This window comes from Scyliorhinus torazame, chromosome 13 (assembly GCF_047496885.1).
Source record: "Scyliorhinus torazame isolate Kashiwa2021f chromosome 13, sScyTor2.1, whole genome shotgun sequence".
NCBI classification, from domain to species: domain Eukaryota; kingdom Metazoa; phylum Chordata; class Chondrichthyes; order Carcharhiniformes; family Scyliorhinidae; genus Scyliorhinus; species Scyliorhinus torazame.
In genome coordinates, this window is record NC_092719.1 from 214,430,196 (window position 1) to 214,452,490 (window position 22,295).

Consider the following 22,295-nt stretch of genomic DNA (forward strand, 5'->3'; position numbering starts at 1 on the left):
GCTATCGTCCAGTCAACATAATAAGGGAAGACTGGCAACAAGAAGGATAAACACTTTACCGTGATTCACCGATGTCTTCATATAGCACCAAGAGGCATTGGTGTGGTTGGGTAATGTTGGTTGCCATGCCAGCATCTGTTGTGGAGGTCCACCATGGCACCGGGGGCGCTGAGGTGGTGCCCGTCGGCATGGTCGAATTTGCGTGCACGGTTGTGCTCGAATTACTGTAATTCGCAAACCGTACCACGGATGAAACAAACCTCTTCATCTCGACTCAGTCCTGTCAAAAACAAAAAGGGAAAGAGTTTTTTTTTAAAAAGTCAACAATGAGCAAGTCACAAAGTCTCCCTTCGGCGAGAATAATCCTTTTCAAAGTGCGGAGAATAGTGCGGAACCAGAAAGTGTGGTAAATAGTGAGGAAGATGATAACAGACATTAACAAAACAGTGGCAAGCTGGCGCAACAGGCAGAAACATGACAGATTGAAATTCAAATGTAGAAGATCGCGAGGCAATTTTGCTGAGAAGAACAGGGAGAGAGGATATAAACTAAATGGTACAATTTTAAAAAGGATGCATAAACAGGGCCCTGGGACTTGTGCATAAATCTGTGAAGGGCCAGACAATAAAACATATGGGATCTTCAGCTTTATGCTTAAGAGTACAAAAGCCAGGAAATGATGCTGAACCTACATAGCTTTGCGCAGGTCAAAGAGACACAGCCTGAGTGAGACACATCCAGAGTGGGAATTTGGAACTTGGTAATTTGGTGCAGTGAGGTAATCAGGAAAGGCCAGTGGTAAATCTAATTCTGCTGTTTTTCAGTCAAAAGTGCAGTGTGTAGATTAGTGTCTGATTGGCTGAAAGCTGCCCCCACCCTAATTACTGAGAGGCAGTTATCTGTCAGTCACCGGAGGCCTGTTTAGGGGCACAAAGGTGCACATTGTATTGTTCTCTTTGAAGTTTAAGTAGTGTGAGTCACCCTGGTCAGCTGAAGTCTGTATAAAAGACAGACAGAAAGCGCACTCAGTAAGCTTTGCGCAGGTCAAAGAAACACAGCCTGAGTGAGACACATCCAGAATGGGAATTTGGAACTTGGTAATTTGGTGCAGTGAGGTAATCTGGTGCACAGTGGGAGAAGGTGCTTTTTCCCTACTGTTTTGTTCTCTCTCTTTCTTCTGGCCTGTAACTTTTAATCTGCAGGGAGAGAACCAGAGAGCATCTGAGACCCTCAGAGGGTAAGTAAGTCATTTTTACTGTTATTACCTTATCAAATTGCGGGGGGGGGGGGGCTGAAGTGACATCACAGAAAAGCTGTGACCTGATTGGCTGGTTGGAAATCTACACTAAATGAAAAAAATTAAGCATTGGTAAACTAATTAAACATAATTACTTAATTATAATTTAGAGGGGTATCGAGGCCAGAGATCGGAGAGTACTGTATTTAGCTTTCACATTTATAGTAGAAATCTAGTGCTAGGAAACATATAGTTAACAGTAACGTTTTAAAAAAACTTTTAAATTTAATTTACTAATTAATTGACGCAATGTCAATTAGAGGGATGCAGTGCTCTGACTGTGAGATGTGGCAGGTCTGGGAGGTTTCCAGCATCCCGGATGGCTTCATCTGCAGAAAGGGTACCCAACTGAAGCTCCTCACAGACCGCATGGTTCGGTTGGAGCAGCAGTTGGATGCACTTAGGAGCATGCAGGTGGCGGAAAGCGTCATAGATAGCAGTTATATAAATGTGGTCACACCCAAGGTGCAGGTAGAGAAATGGGTGACCACCAGAAAGGGCAGGCAGTCAGTGCAGGAATCCCCTATGGTTGTCCCTCTCTAGAGATACCCCTTTGGATACTGTCGGGACCCCTTTGGATACTGTCTGGGGGGATAGCCTATCAGGGGAAAACAGCAGCAGCCAGAGCAGTGGCACCACGGCTGGCTCTGATGTTCAGAAGGATTGAATTGGATTTGTTTATTGACACGTGCACCGAGGTACAGTGAAAAGTATTTTTCTGCGAGCAGCTCAACAGATCATTAAGTACATGAGAAGAAAAGGGAATAAAAGAAAATACATAATAGGGCAACACAACATGTAACTACATAAGCACTGGCATCGGATGAAGCATACAAGGTGTAGTGTTAATGAGGTCAGTCCATAAGTGGGTCATTTAGGAGTCTGGTGACAGTGGGGAAGAAGCTGTTTTTGAGTCTGTTCGTGCGTGTTCTCAGACTTCTGTATCTCCTGCCCGATGGAAGAAGTTGGAAGAGTGAGTAAGCCGGGTGGGGGGGGATCTTTGATTATGCTGCCCGCTTTCCCCAGGCAGCGGGAAGTGTAGATGGAGTCAATGGATGGGAGGCAGGTTTGTGTGATGGACTGGGCGGTGTTCACGACTCTCTGAAGTTTCTTGCGGTCCTGGGCCGAGCAGTTGCCATACCAGGCTGTGATGCAGCCCGATAGGATGCTAGGATCTGATAGGGAGGGTCAAAGCGCAGAAGAGCAATAGTCATAGGGGACTCTATAGTCAGGAGCACAGATAGGCGCTTCTGTGGACGTGAAAGAGACTCCAGGATGGTATGTTGCCTCCCTGGTGCCAGGGTCCAGGATGTCTCCGAGCGGGTAGCGGGCATCCTGAAGGGGGAGGGCAAACAGGCAGAGGTCATTGTACATATTGGTACTAATGACATAGGCAGGCAGGGGCATGAGGTCCTGCAGCAGGAGTTCAGGGAGCTAGGCAGAAAGTTAAAAGACAGGACCTCTAGGGTTGTAATCTCGGGATTACGCCCTGTGCCACGTGCTAGTGAGGCTAGAAGTAGAAAGATAGATAGAGCAGCTAAACACGTGGCTAAACAGCTGGTGTAGGAGGGAGTGTTTCCGTTATCTGGACCACTGGGAGCTCTTCCGGGGCAGGTGTGACCTATACAAGGACGGTTTGCATCTAAACTGGAGAGGTATAAATATCCTGGCCGCGAGGTTTGCTAGTCTCACACAGGCTGGTTTAAACTAGTATGGCAGGGGGGTGGGCACGGGAGCAATAGGTCAGAAGATGAGAGCATTGAGGGAGAACTAGGGAATAGGGCCAGTATGGCTCTGAGGCAGAGCAGACAGGGAGAAATTGCTGAACACAGCGGGTCTGGTGGCCTGAAGTGCATATGTTTTAATGCAAGAAGTATTACGGGTAAGGCAGATGAACTTAGAGCTTGGAACTATGATGTTGTTGCCATTACAGAGACCTGGTTGAGGGAAGGGCAGGATTGGCAGCAAAACTTTCCAGGATTTAGATGTTTCAGGCGGGATAGAGGGGGATGTAAAAGGGGTGGCGGAGTTGCGCTACTGGTTATCAGGACAGAGAGATGCAGAGACAAAGAGATACAGAGAGAGGGAGAATACAGAGACAGAGTGATGCAGAGACAGAGAGATACAGAGACAGAGAGATACAGAGACAGAGAGATGCAGAGACAGAGATATGCAGAGACAGAGAGATACAGAGACAGAGAGATACAGAGACAGAGAGATACAGAGACAGAGAGATACAGAGACAGAGATCAGGAATAAGAAGGGTGCAGTCACAATTGTGGGGGTTTACTACAGGCCTCCCAACAGCCAACGGGAGATAGAGGAGCAGATAGGTAGACAGATTTTGGAAAAGAGTAAAAACAACAGGGTTGTAGTGATGGGAGACTTCAACTTCCCCAATATTGACTGGGACTCACTTAGTGCCAGGGGCTTAGACGGGGCGGAGTTTGTAAGGAGCATCCAGGAGGGCTTCTTAAAACAACATGTAGACAGTCCAACTAGGGAAGGGGCTGTACTGGACCTGGTATTGGGGAATGACCCCGGCCAGGTGGTAGAAGTTTCAGTGGGGGAGCATTTCGGGAACAGTGACCACAATTCAGTAAGTTTTAAAGTGCTGGTGGACAAGGATAAGAGTGGTCCTAGGGTGAATGTGCTAAATTGGGGGAAGGCTAATTATAACAATATTAGGCGGGAACTGAAGAATCTAGATTGGGGTCGGATGTTTGAGGGTAAATCAACATCTGACATGTGGGGAGGCTTTCAAGTGTCAGTTGAAAGGAATTCAAGACCGGCATGTTCCGGTTAGGAAGAAGGATAAATACGGCAATTTTCAGGAACCTTGGATAACGAGAGCTATTGTAGGTCTCGTCAAAAAGAAAAAGGAGACATTTGTCAGGGCTAAAAGGCTGGGAACAGACGAAGCCTGTGTGGAATATAAGGAAAGTAGGAAGGAACTTAAGCAAGGAGTCAGGAGGGCTAAAAGGGGTCACAAAAAGTCATTGCAAATAGGGTTACAGAAAATCCCAAGGCTTTTTACACGTACATAAAAAGCAAGAGGGTAGCCAGGGAAAGGGTTGGCCCACTGAAGGATAGGCAAGGGAATCTATGTGTGGAGCCAGAGGAAATGGGCGAGATACTAAATGAATACTTTGCATCAGTATTCACCAAAGAGAAGGAATTGGTGGACGTTGAGTCTGGAGAAGGGTGTGTAGATAGCTTGGTTCACATTGAGATCCAAAAAGACCTCAATTGAAAAATATTAAAGGTAGATAAGTCCCCAGGGACGGATGGGATCTACACCAGAATACTGAAGGAGGCTAGAGAGCAAATTGCTGAGGCCTTGACAGAAACCTTTGGATCCTCACTGGTCTTCAGGTGATGTCCCGGAGGACTGGAGAATGGCCAATGTTGTTCCTTTGTTTAAGAAGGGAAGCAAGGATAATTCAGGGAACTACAGGCCGGTGAGCCTTACGTCAGTGGTAGGGAAATTATTGGAGAGAATTCTTCGAGACAGGATCTACTCCCATTTGGAAGCAAATGGACGTATTAGTGAGGAGGCAGCATGGTTTTGTGAAGGGGAGGTCATGTCTCATTAACTTCATAGAGTTTTTCAAAGAGGTCACAAAGATGATTGATGCAGGTAGGGCAATGCAGGTAGGGCAGTGGATGTTGTCTATATGGACTTCAGTAAGGCCTTTGACAAGGTCCCTTACAGTAAACTAGTACAAAAGGTGAAGTCACACGGGATCAGGGGTGAGCTGGCAAGGTGGATTCAGAACTGGCTAGGTCATAGAAGGCAGAGAGTAGCAATGGAAGGATGCTTTTCTAATTGGAGGGCTGTGACTAGTGGTGTTCCGCAGGGATCAGTGCTGGGACCTTTGCTGTTTTAGTATATATAAAATGATTTGGAGGAAAATGTAACTGGTCTGATTAGTAAGTTTGCAGACGACACAAAGGTTGGTGGAATTGTGGATAGCGATGAGGACTGTCAGAGGATACAGCAGGATTTAGATTGTTTGGAGATTTGGGCGGAGAGATGGCAGATGGAGTTTAATCCGGACAGATGTGAGGTTATGCATTTTGGAAGATCCAATGCAGGTAGGGTGAATGGTAGAACCCTCAAGAGTATTGGAAGTCAGAGTGATCTAGGTGTATAGGTCCACAGGTCACTGAAAGGGGCAACACAGGTGGAGAAGGTAGTCAAGAAGGCATACGGCATGCTTGCCTTCATTGGCCGGGGCATGGAGTATAAGAATTGGCAAGTCATGTTGCAGCTGTAAAGAACCTTGGTTAGGCCACACTTGGAGTATAGTGTTCAATTTGGGTCGCCACACTACCAGAAGGATGTGGAGGCTTTCGAGAGGGTGCAGAAGAGATTTACCAGGATGTTGTCTGGTATGGAGGGCATTAGCCATGAGGAGAAGTTGAATAAACTCGGTTTGTTCTCACTGGAACGACGGAGGTGGAGGGGCGACCCGATAGAGGTCTACAAAATTATGAGGGGCATAGACAGAGTGGATAGTCAGAGGCTTTTCCCCAGGGTAGAGGGGTCAATTACTAGGGGGTAGTGGGTGCCTGGAACTCGCTAGGTGGTGGAAGCAGGGACGATAGTGACATTTAAGGGGCATCTTGACAAATACATGAATAGGATGGGAATAGAGGGATACGGACCCAGGAAGTGTAGAAGATTGTAGTTTAGTCGGGCAGCATGGTCGGCACAGGCTTGGAGGGCTGAAGGGCCTGTTCCGGTGCTGTACTTTTCTTTGTTCTTTGTAAAACATTAGTTTGTCCCGGGCATTTGGTCCAAGTCTGAGAACCATACCTTTGGAAGGATCTGAAGGCTTTCGAGAGAGAGTACAGAAGAGATTTGCCAAAATAGTTCTGGGGGTGAGGGATTATGGTTACATGGATAAACTGGGTTGTTCTCCTTAAAGCAAATAAAGCTCAGAAGAGTTTGGAAAGAAGGGTTTAAAATCATGAAGGGTTTAGATAGAGCAAATAAAGAGGGAAAAAAAGTGTTTCCAATGGCTGAAAAGCATTTTTACACAATATGTGGTTAAGGTTTGGGAGGCAAGGTCTAATGGGTGGTTGGCACTCGTTCAAAACGGAAATGGGCAGAAAGTACTTGAAGGGGAAATTATTGCAGGGATGTGGGACACAAGAAAGCAGGCGAGTGAGCTAACTGTTGCACTTTGAAAGAGCTGGCACAAATCTGATGAGCTAAATGGCCTCATTTTAGGCTATATAACCCAATCAGTCTAAGAGGCAGGGCACATAGCAATGTAGCTCAGAGTCCCGCATTAGGCCCTGGTCTGTTCTGAGTTGGCGGAGGGCTAAGAGAACCCTCTTAGCACTCACCAGGGGAGCTCAAGGCATCCCCTTTGCTGATACATCAAAGCATTCTCCTCTGGAAAATGGGCATGTCTATGAGGGAGATCAGGAGCAGGTCGTCGCCTGTGATTAAGACACCCCCCACTACCCCAATCCTCATCAAACAAGTTGGACTGATGAACACTGTCAAAGTTCACCTAGAAATAATTTGAGGGGTGCTGAGGAATGTTTCAATCCCATCACTCCTCTGCTCACAGGCCTGCATTGGCTCCTGATCCAGCAACCTTCAATATCCAGGCTTGGGCTGACATGTGGCAAGTAATATTTGTGCCACACAAGTGCCAGGCAATGACCATCTCCAACAAAAGAGAATCTAACCATCACCCCTTGACATTCAATGGCATTATCATCACTGAGCCCCACTATCATCATCCCGGAGGTTACCACTGACCAGAAACGGAACCGGACGAGCCAGATAAACTTGGTGGCTACAAGAGTAGGTCAAGGACTAGGAATCCTGCCTCAAGTAACCTCACTTCCCGACTCGCCAAGCCCTGTCCACCATCTGCAAGGTATAAGTCAGAAGTGTGATGGAATACACTCCACTTGCCTGGATGAGTGCAGTTCCAACAATACTCAAGAAACTCAACAGCATCCAGGACAAAGAGCCTGCTTGATTGCTCCCCCTTCCACAAACATTCTATCCCTCTGCCACCGATGAACAGTGGCAGTCGTATGAACCATCTACAGGATGCATTGCAGGAACTCACCGAGGTTCCTTAGGCAACACCTCGCAAACTGACGACCATTACCATCTAGTAGGACAAGAGCATCAGATACCTGGGAGCCCCACCACCTAGACATTGCCCTCCAAGTCACTCACCTCCCTGAGGTGGAAGCATATTGCCATTTCTTCATTGCCATTGGGTCAAAATCCGGGAACTCCCTCCCTAACAGCACTGTGGGTGTACCTACAACTCAGGGACTGCAGCAGTTCAAGAAGACAGCTCACCACCACCTTCTGACGGGCGACTAGGGATGGGCAATAAATGCCGGTCTAGCCAACGACTCCACATCCTGTAATTGAATTTTTTTTTTTTTTTTTTTTTTTTAAATGCCAAATCCAAAATTCTAGCTCAGTTTTCAAATCCCTTGATGGCCTTGCCCCATGCCTATCTTTGTAATCTCCTCCAGGCCCACAAACCTCCAAATCTCTTAATTCTGACCCAAGAATCCCCAATTTCCTCCACTCCACAACTGGCAGTCGTACCTTTAATTGTCTACGCTTCAATCTCTGGCAATTCCTTCCACAACACGTCGCTACCTGCACCTTTATTCAAGGTTTTGCTGACATATGAAATATCACTTTTTGTGGGTCAGTCACAAGTTTTGTCTGATAATACTCCCATGAAGCGACTCATGTTTTACTTTGTTCAAGGCGCTGCCTAGATGCAAGTTGTTGTTGCCACCTACGGAATTGTTTCTTAGTTCGGAGTTAACAGCTTCAGCAGAGGACAAATGGATGAAGTAAGCGAGAGAGTGTGAGCAAAATAAAAGTCTACGAAGCAAAGACCAAAAAAGTTGGGACATTGACAAAACAGCTCGAACTCTAAAACCTCTATCATGCCCAGACTGAACCGTGAACTGGTTTCAATCCAAATAGTGTTAGGCAGACAGCACAGCTGCCTCTCACGCTCTCTCTCCAGCTTAAAATTTCCACCCACCAGAACCTGGGCCAAGTGCCAACCGCTCAATTAATTACGCAGTAAAGTGCTTGAACCATCTCCGGGTCACCATTGGCCATTAGCCGTTTAAGTGACAGGCCAGACTGCTAAAACGCACTGGCAGCAGAGTGCTGTTTCTTCAAACAGCAAATTCAGCACAAAGCGAACTGAGACCTTTTGGGGCTGACAGGTTTGCTGATCACTCATCTGCCGCTAACAGCTATAAAATAACATCAGGTACGGCCTTTTAACCTTTTTGCATTATAAGATTTGATGCACTAAATGCAGGAAATTGAAAAAACACTTCACAGACAGGAGCAGGCAATTCAGCCCTGAGCCTATTCCAACAAGGTTACAGGATGTTGCCTGGGGTGAAGCATTTCAGCTATGAAGAGAGGCTGGATAGGCTGGGCTGGTTTTCCTTAAGGAGCAGCTGAGGAAGGACTTTTGAGGTGTTCAAAATTCTCAGGGACATAGAGAGGAAGAAATGTTTCCCCTTAGTAGAGGGGTCAATAATCAGGGGCAAAATTTAAGGTAAGGGACAGGGTGGCACGGTAGTACAGTGGTTGCTTCACAGCTCCAGGGTCCCAGGTTCGATTCCCGGCTTGGGTCACTGTCTGTGTGGAATCTGCACATTCTCCCAGTGTCTGCGTGGGTTTCCTCCGGGTGCTCCGGTTTCCTCCCACAATCCAAAGTTAGGTGGATTGGCCATACTAAATTCCACTGTAGTGTCCAAAAAAAAAAGTGTTAGGTGGGGTCATGGGGATAGGGTGGAGGTGTGGGCTTAAGTAGGGTGTTCTTTCCAAGGGCCGGTGCAGACTCGATGGGCTGAATGGCCTCCTTCTGCACTGTGAATTCTATGATTTAGAGGGGATTTGTGGGGAAACTTTTTCACCCAGAGGACGGTGGGAATCTGGAACTCTCTGCCTGAAAGAGTGGAAGAGGCCAGAACTCGCTGATGCGACCATCAATTCACTGAGAGACACGTTGAGAAGTAAACCGTGGTTTTAATCAGCTTACAACTGAGCCTGCCTGTGACCGGTACAACAATGAATGCGGCCCCGCAGGTCAGCTGCCTTTATACTTCCTGTAAGGGGTGGAGCCATGGGCGAGCCCGTACATGCCCCGACATATCCCCCTGTGGGTGAAGCCATACAACGGCCCATAGGTGGAGCCCACAGGGTTAAACACATAACGTAACACGGTACAGCAGTAACATGATATCACAGTGCACTGGTGAATTAACAGTAGTTCCATTCACCCCCGGTTTAAAAAAAATGAAGTCCAGCAGGGGTGACGGGTTTACAGATTCAGTCGACCTGGTGCCCGGATCGTACGTTGCGACCGCTGAAGCACTGGTGTTGCAGCCGTTTCGGGTGGCTGTGGAGCTGGGCCCGGAGCAGGCACTGGCGTGGTCCCCTGGAGCGGCTCTTCCGGAGCTTCATTCCTGTGGACCGGTGCGGCGTGTGGGAGCGCGAGAACCATAATCGGGGTAGGGGCGCTGAACATGGGAGGTTGGACGGGACCTAGTGTGGGGGATGCAGTAGTGGTCGTGGTGCCGGAGCCTGCGGGCGCCAGGTCCCGGAGGGAGACAGTATCCTGCCGGCCATCGGGGTGTCTGATATATGCATAGTGTGGGTTGGCATGCAGGAGTTGGACCCTCTCTACCAGGGGGTCGGTCTTATGGCTCCGACCACGTTTTCAGAGGAGGACTGGACCCGGTGTCATCAGCCAGGGCGGAAGCGAGGCCCCTGAGGTAGCTCCCCTAGGGAAAACAAACAAGCGGTCATGAGGAGTCTGGTTTGTGGCCGTGCACAGGAGGGACCTAATAGCGTAGAGCGCATCGGGGAGGACCTCCTTCCAGTGTGAAACTGGGAGATTCCTGGATAGCAGGGTCAGTAGACGGTCTTCCAGACCGTCGCGTTCTCCCTCTCCACCTGCCCGTTTCCCCTGGGGTTATAGCTGGTAGTCCTGCTCGAGGCGATGCCCTTACTGAGCAGGTACTGACGCAGTTCATCGCTCATGAACGACGAGCCCCTGTCGCTGTGGACATAACTGGGGAATCCGAACAGGGTGAAGACACTATGCAGGGCTTTGATGACTGTGGGAGTGGTCATATCGGGGCAGGGAATGGCAAACGGAAAACGGGAGAACTCGTCTATGATGTTCAGGAAGTACGTGTTGCGATTATTGAAGTGGAGGGGCCCTTTGAAATCAATACTAAGACGTTCAAAGGGCCGGGACGCCTTTACCAGGTGGGCCTCATCTGGTCGATAGAAGTGCGGTTTACACTCCGCACAGATTTGGCAGTCTCTGGTTACAGCTTTGACCTCCTTGATGGAGTAGGGCAGGTTGCGGGCTTTTGTAGTGGGCGAGCCGGGTGACCCCCAGGTGGCAGAGGTCATCGTGGATAGCACGTAAATCGGTCATCTTGCGCGCTGGCGCACGTGCCGCGGGACAGGGCATCTGGGGGCTCGTTGAGCTTCCCAGGACGATATACTATATCGTAGTTATAGGTGGAGAGTTCGAACCTCCACCTCAAGATCTTGTCATTCTTGATCTTGCCCCGCTGCGTATTGTCAAACATAAAGGCAACCGATCGTTGGTCGGTGGTGAGGGTAAACCTCCTACCAGCGAGGTAGTGCCTCCAATGCCGTATGGCTTCCATGATGGCTTGGGCTTCTTTTTCGACCGAGGAGTGTCGCATTTCAGAGGTGGTGAGGGTGCGGGAAAAGAACACTACCGGTCTGCCTGCTTGGTTGAGAGTGGCGGCGAGAGCGATCTCTGAGGCATCGCTCTCCACCTGGAAGGGGGCGGACTCGTCCACCACGCGCATTGCAGCTTTGGCGATGTCCACCTTGATGCAGTTGAAGACCTGGCGAGCCTCAGCCGCCAGTGGAAAAATGGTGGCCTTAAATAGTGGGCGGACTTTGTCCGCATACTGGGGGACCCACTGGGCGTAATAGGAGAAAAATCCAAGGCACCCCTTCAGGGCCTTGGGACAGTGAGGGAGAGGGAATTGGAGGAGGGGGCGCATACGGTCAGGGTCGGGCCCTTGGACCCAGTTTTCCATGACGTAGCCGAGGATGGCTAGCCTGGTTGTGCGGAAAACGCATTTCTCCTTGTTGTAGGTGAGGTTGAGTTTTTTGGCGGTTTGGAGAAATCGGTGGAGGTTGGCGTTGTGGTCCTGCTGATCATGGCCACAGATGGTTACATTGTCTAAGTACGGAAACGTGGCCCGCAGCCCGTACTGGTCCACCATTCGGTCCATTGCTCGTTGGAACACCGAAACCCCATTTGTGACGCCAAAGGGGACCCGGAGGAAGTGGAAAAGGCGGCCATCTGCCTCAAACACTGTGTAGTGGCGGTCCTCCGGGCGGATTGGAAGCTGGTGATATGCAGCTTCAGATCTACCGTAGAGAACACGCGGTAGTACGCGATCTGATTTACCATGCCTGCAATCCGGGGAAGGGGGTACGCATCGAGTTGTGTAAAGCGGTTAATGGTCTGGCTGTAATCAACCACCATCCAGAACTTTTCCCCGGTCTTGACGACCACCACCTGAGCTCTCCAGGGGCTATTGCTGGCTTCTATGACCTCTTCCCGCAAGAGACGCTGGACCTCGGACCTAACGAACGTCCTGTATACTAAACCGCCTGCTCCTGGTGGCTATTGGCTTACAATCGGCGGTGAGGTTCGCAAAGAGGTGGGGGAGGGTCGATTTTTAGGGTCGCGAGGCTGCATATGGTGAGCGGCGGCAGGGGCCCCCCGAACTTAAGAGTTAGGCTCCTGAGGTTGCACTGAAAATCGAGTCCTAAGAGAAGAGGAGCGAAGAGGTTTGGGAGCACATATAGTCTAAAATTAGCATACTCAGCGCCCTGGATCGCTAGGGTTGCAGTAGTGCACTCTTGGATTTGCACTGAGTGCGACCCAGAGGCGAGAGAGATAGTTTGTCGCGTCGGGAATATTGGGAGCGAACAACGTCTTCCCATGTCTGGGTGAATGAATCTCTCTGTGCTCCCGGAGTCGAAAAGGCAAGGTGTCTCGTACCCGTTTACCCGGACGGCCACCATGGAGCTCCGGAGGTGCTTCGATCGCGACTGGTCCAGGGTGACCGCGCTGCGCTGGGGGTAGCCGACGGCATGATCGGAGGTGCTGGGGCGGCCCAGCGATGGCTGCTGTCCATGTCGTTCATACATCTCAGGCAGTGTAGCAGATGGTGGCCCCCGTTGGTAAAGCATGGCGGGCAGTGAGGACGATGGCTTCCAAGATGGCAGCCCCCATGGATCGCACGTGACCGGCTGCGTGGGGGAGGATGGCCAAGATGGCGGCCCCCATGAGTCGCACGTGTTGTGCGGAGGCGGAGTCGGCAGACACGCTGCGGGGTTTGCGGGCCTGTGGATCGGGTCTGTGAGTTCGAGTTTTTAGACCTGGCCAGGCAGACCTTGGCGAAGTGTCCTTTTCGCCCGCAGTTACTAAAGTTAACGTTGCGGGCCGGGCATTGCTGTCGGGGGTGTTGGGACTGGCCGCAAAAATAGCAGGGCAGCCCCCCCATGATGGGCGGGCGGCCGCGCGGCACAAGCCTGGGGTAGTCTCTGGTCGGGGGCCCATGAGGGGGTCGCGTGATCGGCGGGGAACGCAGTAAGGCTCTGAAACGCGACCTCCAGAGAGGTAGCTAGTGTTACCGTGTTCTCCAGGTCCTGGGCCCCTTTTTCGAGCAGACGCTGTCTTACATAGTTCGAATCGACCCCCGCCACGTAAACGTCTCGGATAGCGAGCTCCATATGCTGTGGGGCCGTAACGGCCTGGTAGTTACAGTTGCGCGCGAGGGTTTTGAGGTCGCGTAGGTAGTCATCTAGCGACTCCCTGGGGCGCTGGCGGCGAGTGGTGAAGATGTGTCGTGTGTAGACCTCATTCACGGGCCGTACATATATGCGTTCAGAGGCAAGGGCATGTGTCTAGGACGCGGCGCCGTCGAGCTGGACAGAAATACGATGGCTCACCCGTGCGTGGAGAAGACTCAGTTTCTGTTCGTCCGTGACGGATGGCGTAGACGACGCGGCGAGATAGGCCTTGAAGGATCGAAGCCAGTGCGAAAAATTTCTCTCGCCTTCGCGGCCTGTGGATCGAGTTCCAGTCTATCAGGTTTGAGGGCTGATTCCATAGTAGCATTTCAAGCTGATTAAATTGATGCGACCATCAATTCACTGAGAGACACGTTGAGAAGTAAACCGTGGTTTTAATTAGCTTACAACTGAGCCTGCCTGTGACCGGTACAACAATGAATGCGGCCCCGCAGGTCAGCTGCCTTTATACTTCCTGTAAGGGGTGGAGCCATGGGCGAGCCCATACATGCCCCGACATATCCCCGTGGGTGAAGCCGTACAATGGCCCATAGGTGGAGCCAACAGGGTTAAACACATAACGTAACACGATACAGCAGTAACATGATATCACAGTGCACTGGTGAATTAACAGTAGTTCCATTCACCACACTCACACCAACAATCCTTTGAGGGAAAGATCCAGATTTCCACTCCACATTTGCATGAAAAGTGTTTCCATATTTCACTCCTAAATCGCCTCAAGAGGCAGATTTTAAAATTAATCAGAGGGAATACTTTCACACTATCTACCCTATCAAATCTTTTTTGCAAAGATTTTATGCAGCTCAAATAACTCTCAAATCTTCTCTTCTTAGGGGAATACAAGTCAAGTTTGTGTAACCTCCCATAATTAAACCTTCTCAAGCCCAGTATCATTCTAGGATCCTGGGTATAATTGACAATGGTTGACATGCATTACAAGACACCTGGATGGAGTAGCTTAGGTTCAAAAGGATCATTTGAAAATTGATACAGACCGAACAATTCATATCTGCAGATAAAGTATGTTTAATCTATCCGATCTTATTGAAACTTACAGGATACTGCGAGGCATGGATAGAGTGGATACGGAGAGGATGTTTCCACTTGCAGTAAAAACTAGAACCAGCGGACACCATCTCAGACTAAAGGGACTATCCTTTGAAACAGAGATGAGGAGGAATTTATTCAGCCAGAGGGTGGTGAATCTGTGGAACACTTTGCCGCAGGAGGCCAAATCACTGAGAGTCTTTAAGACCGAGATAGATAGGTTCTTGATTAATAAGGGGATCAGGGGTTATGGGGAGAAGGCAGGAGTATGGGGATGAGAAGATGGCGGAGCACACTCGATGGGGCGAGTGGCCTAATTCTGCTCCCATGTCTTATGGTCTTATCCCAGCATGCTTCAGGCTGACAGTCCAGCTGGCATCAATCTGTCTCAGTAACTACATGGTCACATCGGGGTAAAAAATCATACTCCAGATTTGATGCGCATAATCGGGGCTGGCGTGGCAATCCAGCACTAAAGGATGCGCCGCGCTGCAGAGGCGATATTCATTCTGGATTTGTCTCGTTTCTTCTATTTATTCTTTCATGCGGTGTGTATCACTTGCCAGGCCAGCATTTGTCGCCCAGCCCTTGGACTGAGTGGCTTGCTAGACCATTTCAGAGGGACAGTTAAGAATCAACCACATTGCTGTGGGCCCAGTGTCACATGTTCGCCAGACTTCCTTCTCTAAAAGCACATTAGGGAACAAGATTTCTTTCGAAAAACGCAATTGATAATCGTTTCAGGTCACTGTTACTAGCTTTATATTCCGGATTTTATTGTACGGGTCCTTCCTCTTTATTTATTTTTGTTCTAATTTTCTTTTCTTTTATTATCTGTGTTCCGTGAACTCATTCAGAAAGTGCCTTTGAACAGATGACTCAAGTGGGAGCAGCCTGTCCAATCTTTCCGAAGACAACCCGCTGGCCCACCATCTGTTCTAGATATGCAAGTGAATGTAAAAGATCCCAAGGTACTTTGGCCAACATTCGTCCCTAAACTCTCCCCTCCTCTTCTTCCCCCCCCCCCCCCCCCCGGAATCAGAGCGGGACATAGCCTGTAAATTCCAAAGAGGCCTGCCCTGGGCCTTGCGATATTTAACCAATTCTCACAATGGGAGGGACCAATGTTTCAGACTGCTAAGTGGATTTCAGAAATGAAAATTGCTTATTGTCACAAATAATAATAATAGCTTATTGTCACAAGTAGACTTCAATAAAGTTACTGTGAAAAGCCCCTAGTCTCCACATTCCAGCGACTGTTCGGGAAGGCCGGGACGGGAATTGAACCTGCGCTACTGGCCTTGGTCTGCTTTACAAGCTAGCTATTTAGCCCACTGTGCTAAACCAGCCCCTTGAACACACTTAGCCATGCTGATGCCAAATGTAACTGGCTCCCGGCAACTATCGGCCTCCCCAGGGAGACCCCAGCTGGGCGCTAATTAGTACTGGTCCAGGCGAATGGCACCAGGTGGGTGTGTGTGAGGTCCCCAGGCCATTGGAGGCCCCTGGGTGGTCAGGGACAGGGCAGGATGGCAGGCTGGCTCTCCCCCTGGCACTGCAGTGAAGAGCATAGTGCATTAGAAGCAAGTGAAGGAGACAGGAATAGAAGGACAGGCTGAGATAAGAGAGGCTGGGAGGGGGTATGTGTTGAGCATAGACACTGGCATAGAGCAGCTGGAACAAATGGTCTGTTCCTGTGCTGTACATGCTGTGTAAAACATTTAAAACAGATCTCTACAACCACTCCAACTATTCTGTATGAACCAGTTAAACTGAGGGACAAAGTAAAAGGGGTAGCCCTTCAAAGGGCTACTGCCTTAAACTAAAACGAATCATAAATTAAACTTATAACATCAAACTAAGGACAGCCATGGTGGCGGTGGTTAGCACTGCTGCCTCACTGCCGCTGAGGACCGGGGTTCAATCCCGGCCCACTGTCCGTGTGGAGTTTGCACATTCTCCCAGTGTCTGTGTGGGTCTCATTCCCACAACCCAAAGATGTGCAGGGTAGGTGGATTGGCCACGCTAAATTGCCCCTTAATTGGAAAAAATGAATTGGGTACTCTGGGCGGCACGATTAGAACTGTTGCTTCACAGCGCCAGTGACCCGGGTTCGAATCCCGGCTTGGGTCACTGTCTGTGCGGAGTCTGCACGTTCTCGGTGTCTGCGTGGGTTTCCTCCGGGTGCTCCGGTTTCCTCCCACAACTCCCGAAAGACGTGCTTGTTAGGTGAATTGGACATTCTGAATTCTCCCTCAGTGTACCCAAACAGGCGCCTGAGTGTGGCGGCTAGTGGATTTTCAGTGACTTCATTGCAGTGTCAATGTAAGCCTATTTGTGACAATAATAAAGATTATAAATTTATTTTAAAAACCATCAAACTAAAATGTATTTAAACAGGGTCGATAAGGTACCCCAGACCCTGCAGTGCCCACCGAGCACGGAATCTGCACCAGCTCCAAGTGAGAAAGGATGAACAAATTAGAATTCCTTCCTACACAGGATAAAAATAGTATTTGTAAATTGCCTCCACGCAAGGTGCAGTAAGCTTATTTTCTTTTCCTCAGATTTAATTCTTTTTTTAAAATAAATTTAGAGTACCCAATTCATCTTTTGCAATTAAGGGGCAATTTAGCGTGGCCAATCCACCTAACCCACACATCTTTGGGTTGTGGGGGCGAAATCCACGCAAACACAGGGAGAATGTGCAAACTCCACACAGATAGTGACCCAGAGCCGGGATCGAACCTGGGACCTCGGCGGCGAGAGACAGCAGTGCTAACCACTGCGCCACCATGCTGCCCCTCAGATTTAATTCTAACTGCATAAAGTGGCTTTAAGCCTCACTCGTGAGACTTGAACATCTAATTTAGGCTCACACAGCACTGAGGTGTGCTGTTGCAAGTCACCCAAAATTGGAGGTTGCCCATCTGTTCAGGGAAATGCAATAAAAGTACCCACAGTACAATTCAAAGTTGTCCCGATGTCCTAACCAACATTGAGCCCACAACCAACACCACCAAAACAGATTTATTTACCGTTTGCGATATCTTGCTCCTGCAAATTAATTGCCAAATTTTCTATCACAAGATTAACAACACACTGAAAATAATTTCTGACTGCGAGGTGTGGGAGCAACTTCTCCGTACGGACTATAGCAGTTCAAGTAGGTGGCACACCACCTTCTTCTCAAGGGCAACTAGAGGGAAGAATTAATGATGGCCTTGCCAGCCACCCCCATATCCTGAAGAATAAGGATGACGTGCTTACGAGCACTATACAAGCACAAATCCATTTCCTTTTTTGTAAACATAAACAACATTTATTACCTTGCTCTCAGGGGTCCCCATAGACATTGCCCTTGTCCTATTTGGCGCTGTAATCACTGATGTAAATGAATCACATTGGCACAGTGGGTAAACAATAAGGTAAACAGTGAGTGATTGGCAGTTTGAGTGAATACCGTTGTACTCTCCCCTTCAATATAGTTTCAGCTTGAAAACAAAACAGAATTCCATTATCATCTTTCAGACACAGTTCAAGGACTCCTGTGAAAACAAAATGGGAACGCACACAACGTCACACAGGGATCGTGACTCTCCAACTCAAATGTTTGGCCTGGTGGGTCAAGGTATTTAGCGGAATTGGTGAACCACACACACCAGAAGGTTTCATTGTTTGATTTTCAGTGTGCAATTGGTTCACAAATTCGGAGCAGCAATCAACTGTACACTTAGCCCTGGTCTAGGGTGGTGTGGGTTGGGGGATGGGGGACCCTATCCAGCTAAAGGTAAGTATTTAAGCCGAGGGGCGCAGCAGACGTACACATTACCTGTTTTTTTGCAGAATTTGTGAGCACCAAGCGCACTGAACAGCATAGCAATAGACATTCATTAGCTGATTATGAAGGGGAGTTTGCATTCAAGTCGGAGGTACCAACAGCAGTGAAAATGGCATCCAACATGAATGCAACAGAGAGCTTAAAGAGAGTACTGCAGCTCCAACCAGTATTTTGGGAGTAGATATGGTACACAAGTTGAACCACAAGCATATGCAAGTGCAGCATGCTTGGGAGAAATAGGCAACTTTGCACCCATGGTTCCGAAGCACCACGCACGAACCAATCATTGACTGGTGTCAGGCAGAACACTGTCCCTGACCAACCCACAGGTTCTCAGCCCGCCAACAGAACCGACTTCCTCCAAAGCTGAAATAGAGTCGATTTCGGCGGGAGAATCAGCTGGTGAGTCAGTTTCAGCGGGAGCAGTGCGGAAGTGGTTGCTGGGAGGTAAGTCTGTCCTTTAAAAGCACTAGTCTTTGCAGGGGCAGGCCAGTCGATTTCGGCGTGAGAACAGCTGGTGAGTCAGTTTCAGCGGGAGCAGTGCGGAAGTGGTTGCTGGGAGGCAAGTCTGTCCTTTAAAAGCACTTGTCTTTGCAGGGGCAGGCCAGTCGATTTCGGCGTGAGAACAGCTGGTGAGTCAGTTTCAGCGGGAGCAGTGCGGAAGTGGTTGCTGGGAGGTAAGTCTGTCCTTTAAAAGCACTTGTCTTTGCAGGGTCAGGCCAGTCGATTTCGGCGGGAGAATCAGCTGGTGAGTCAGTTTCAGCGGGAGCAGTGCGGAAGTGGTTCCTGGGAGCTAAGTCTGTCCTTTAAAAGCACTTGTCTTTGCAGGGGCAGGCCAGTCGATTTTGGCGGGAGTGGAGCTGGCTGGTTAGTCAATTTCAGCAGGAGCTGAGAAATTTTTTTTTAAAATTAGTGTTTTAGGCGGGAACAGGAAGTCGACCCGCGGACGTCTGGGAAGACCCTCACCAATAAATTCTGGTGGAGAGGAAACCCGAGACACTACACGTGTAGTGTCTCCCACCCACCCTCCTCCTCTAACCTAATAATAAAACCCATTGGTCTGAGGTAAGTACCATATTTTATTATATTATTATTATTTTTTATAAAAAATTTAATTTAGTTGTTAGCCAGATCTTGGTAGAAAGTTAGAGGAATGGCAGGGAAGGGAGTGCAATGTTCCTCCTGCAGGATGTTTGAGGTGAGGGATGCAGTTAGTGTCCCTGCTGATTTTACCTGCAGGAAGTGCTGCCATCTCCAGCTCCTCCAAGACCGAGTTAGGGAACTGGAGCTGGAGTTGGAAGAACTTCGGATCATTCGGGAGGCAGAAGGGGTCATAGATAGCAGCTTCAGGGAATTAGTTACACCAAAGATTGGAGATAGGTGGGTAACTGTAAGAGGGACTGGGAAAAAGCAGTCAGTGCAGGGATCCCCTGCGGTCGTTCCCCTGAGAAACAAGTATACCGCTTTGGATACTTGTGGGGGGGGGGGGGGGGGGGGGGACTTACCAGGGGTAAGCCATGGGGTACGGGCCTCTGGCACGGAGTCTGTCCCTGTTGCTCAGAAGGGAAGGGGGGAGAGGAGCAGAGCATTAGTAATTGGGGACTCGATAGTCAGGGGCACAGATAGGAGATTTTGTGGGAGCGTGAGAGACTCACGTTTGGTATGTTGCCTCCCAGGTGCAAGGGTACGTGATGTCTCGGATCGTGTTTTCCGTGTCCTTAGGGGGAGGGGGAGCAGCCCCAAGTCGTGGTCCACATTGGCACTAACGACATAGGTAGGAAAGGGGACAAGGATGTCAGGCAGGCTTTCAGGGAGCTAGGATGGAAGCTCAGAACTAGAACAAACAGAGTTGTTATCTCTGGGTTGTTGCCCGTGCCACGTGATAGTGAGATGAGGAATAGGGAGAGAGAGCATTTAAACACGTGGCTACAGGGATGGTGCAGGCGGGAGGGATTCAGATTTCTGGATAACTGGGGCTCTTTCTGGGGAAGGTGGGACCTCTACAGACAGGATGGTCTACATCTGAACCTGAGGGGCACAAATATCCTGGGGGGGAGATTTGTTAGTGCTCTTTGGGAGGGTTTAAACTAATGCAGCAGGGGCATGGGAACCTGGATTGTAGTTTTAGGGTAAGGGAGAATGAGAGTATAGAGGTCAGGAGCACAGATTTGACGTCGCAGGAGGGGGCCAGTGTTCAGGTAGGTGGTTTGAAGTGTGTCTACTTCAATGCCAGGAGTATACGAAACAAGGTAGGGGAACTGGCAGCATGGGTTGGTACCTGGGACTTCGATGTTGTGGCCATTTCGGAGACATGGATAGAGCAGGGACAGGAATGGATGTTGCAGGTTCCGGGGTTTAGGTGTTTTAGTAAGCTCAGAGAAGGAGGCAAAAGAGGGGGAGGTGTGGCGCTGCTAGTCAAGAGCAGTATTACGGTGGCGGAGAGGATGCTAGATGGGGACTCTTCTTCCGAGGTAGTATGGGCTGAAGTTAGAAACAGGAAAGGAGAGGTCACCCTGTTGGGAGTTTTTTATAGGCCTCCTAATAGTTCTAGGGATGTAGAGGAAAGGATGGCGAAGATGATTCTGGGTAAGAGCGAAAGTAAAAGGGTAGTTATTATGGGAGACTTTAACTTTCCAAATATTGACTGGAAAAGATATAGTTCGAGTACAATAGATGGGTTGTTTTTTGTACAGTGTGTGCAGGAGGGTTTCCTGAAACAATATGTTGACAGGCCAACAAGAGGCGAGGCCACGTTGGATTTGGTTTTGGGTAATGAACCAGGCCAGGTGTTGGATTTGGAGGTAGGAGAGCACTTTGGGGACAGTGACCACAATTCGGTGACGTTTACGTTAATGATGGAAAGGGATAAGTATACACCGCAGGGCAAGAGTTATAGCTGGGGGAAGGGCAATTATGATGCCATTAGATGTGACTTGGGGGGGATAAGGTGGAGAAGTAGGCTGCAAGTGTTGGGCACACTGGATAAGTGGGGCTTGTTCAAGGATCAGCTACTGCGTGTTCTTGATAAGTATGTACCGGTCAGACAGGGAGGAAGGCGTCGAGCGAGGGAACCGTGGTTTACCAAGGAAGTGGAATCTCTTGTTAAGAGGAAGAAGGAGGCCTATGTGAAGATGAAGTGTGAAGTTTCGGTTGGGGCGATGGATAGTTACAAGGTAGCGAGGAAGGATCTAAAGAGAGAGCTAAGACGAGCAAGGAGGGGACATGAGAAGTATTTGGCAGGAAGGATCAAGGAAAACCCAAAAGCTTTCTATAGGTATGTCAGGAATAAGCGAATGACTAGGGAAAGAGTAGGACCAGTCAAGGACAGGGATGGGAAATTGTGTGTGGAGTCTGAAGAGATAGGCGAGATACTAAATGAATATTTTTCGTCAGTATTCACTCAGGAAAAAGATAATGTTGTGGAGGAGAATGCTGAGCCCCAGGCTAATAGAATAGATGGCATTGAGGTACGTAGGGAAGAGGTGTTGGCAATTCTGGACAGGCTGAAAATAGAGAAGTCCCCGGGACCTGATGGGATTTATCCTAGGATTCTCTGGGAGGCCAGGGAAGAGATTGCTGGACCTTTGGCTTTGATTTTTATGTCATCATTGGCTACAGGAATAGTGCCAGAGGACTGGAGGACAGCAAATGTGGTCCCTTTGTTCAAAAAGGGGAGCAGAGACAACCCCGGCAACTATAGACCGGTGAGCCTCACGTCTGTAGTGGGTAAAGTCTTGGAGGGGATTATAAGAGACAAGATTTATAATCATCTAGATAGGAATAATATGATCAGGGATAGTCAGCATGGCTTTGTGAAGGGTAGGTCATGCCTCACAAACCTTATTGAGTTCTTTGAGAAGGTGACTGAACAGGTAGACGAGGGTAGAGCAGTTGATGTGGTGTATATGGATTTCAGCAAAGCATTTGATAAGGTTCACCACGGTAGGCTATTGCAAAAAATACGGAGGCTGGGGATTGAGGGTGATTTAGAGATGTGGATCAGAAATTGGCTAGCTGAAAGAAGACAGAGGGTGGTGGTTGATGGGAAATGTTCAGAATGGAGTACAGTCACAAGTGGAGTACCACAAAGATCTGTTCTGGGGCCGTTGCTGTTTGTCATTTTTATCAATGACCTAGAGGAAGGCGCAGAAGGGTGCGTGAGTAAATTTGCAGACGATACTAAAGTC

At 49.1% G+C, this 22,295-nt stretch overlaps 1 protein-coding gene and 1 long non-coding RNA gene across 2 annotated transcripts in view; one reads left to right on the plus strand and one right to left on the minus strand.

Moving 5' to 3' along the window:
• tpra1 (transmembrane protein, adipocyte asscociated 1) overlaps positions 1-22,295 on the minus strand; it is a 101,622-nt gene that overhangs the window by 62,499 nt on the left and 16,828 nt on the right. The window contains exon 2 of the mRNA XM_072473042.1: positions 60-280. Within this exon, the coding sequence (XP_072329143.1) occupies positions 60-268 (209 nt within the window). The 5' untranslated portion in view covers positions 269-280. The remainder of the gene's footprint in view (positions 1-59; positions 281-22,295) is intronic.
• LOC140388607 (uncharacterized) overlaps positions 8,459-22,295 on the plus strand; it is a 37,597-nt gene continuing 23,760 nt past the window's right edge. The window contains exon 1 of the long non-coding RNA XR_011934231.1: positions 8,459-8,589. This is a non-coding gene — a long non-coding RNA (uncharacterized lncRNA). The remainder of the gene's footprint in view (positions 8,590-22,295) is intronic.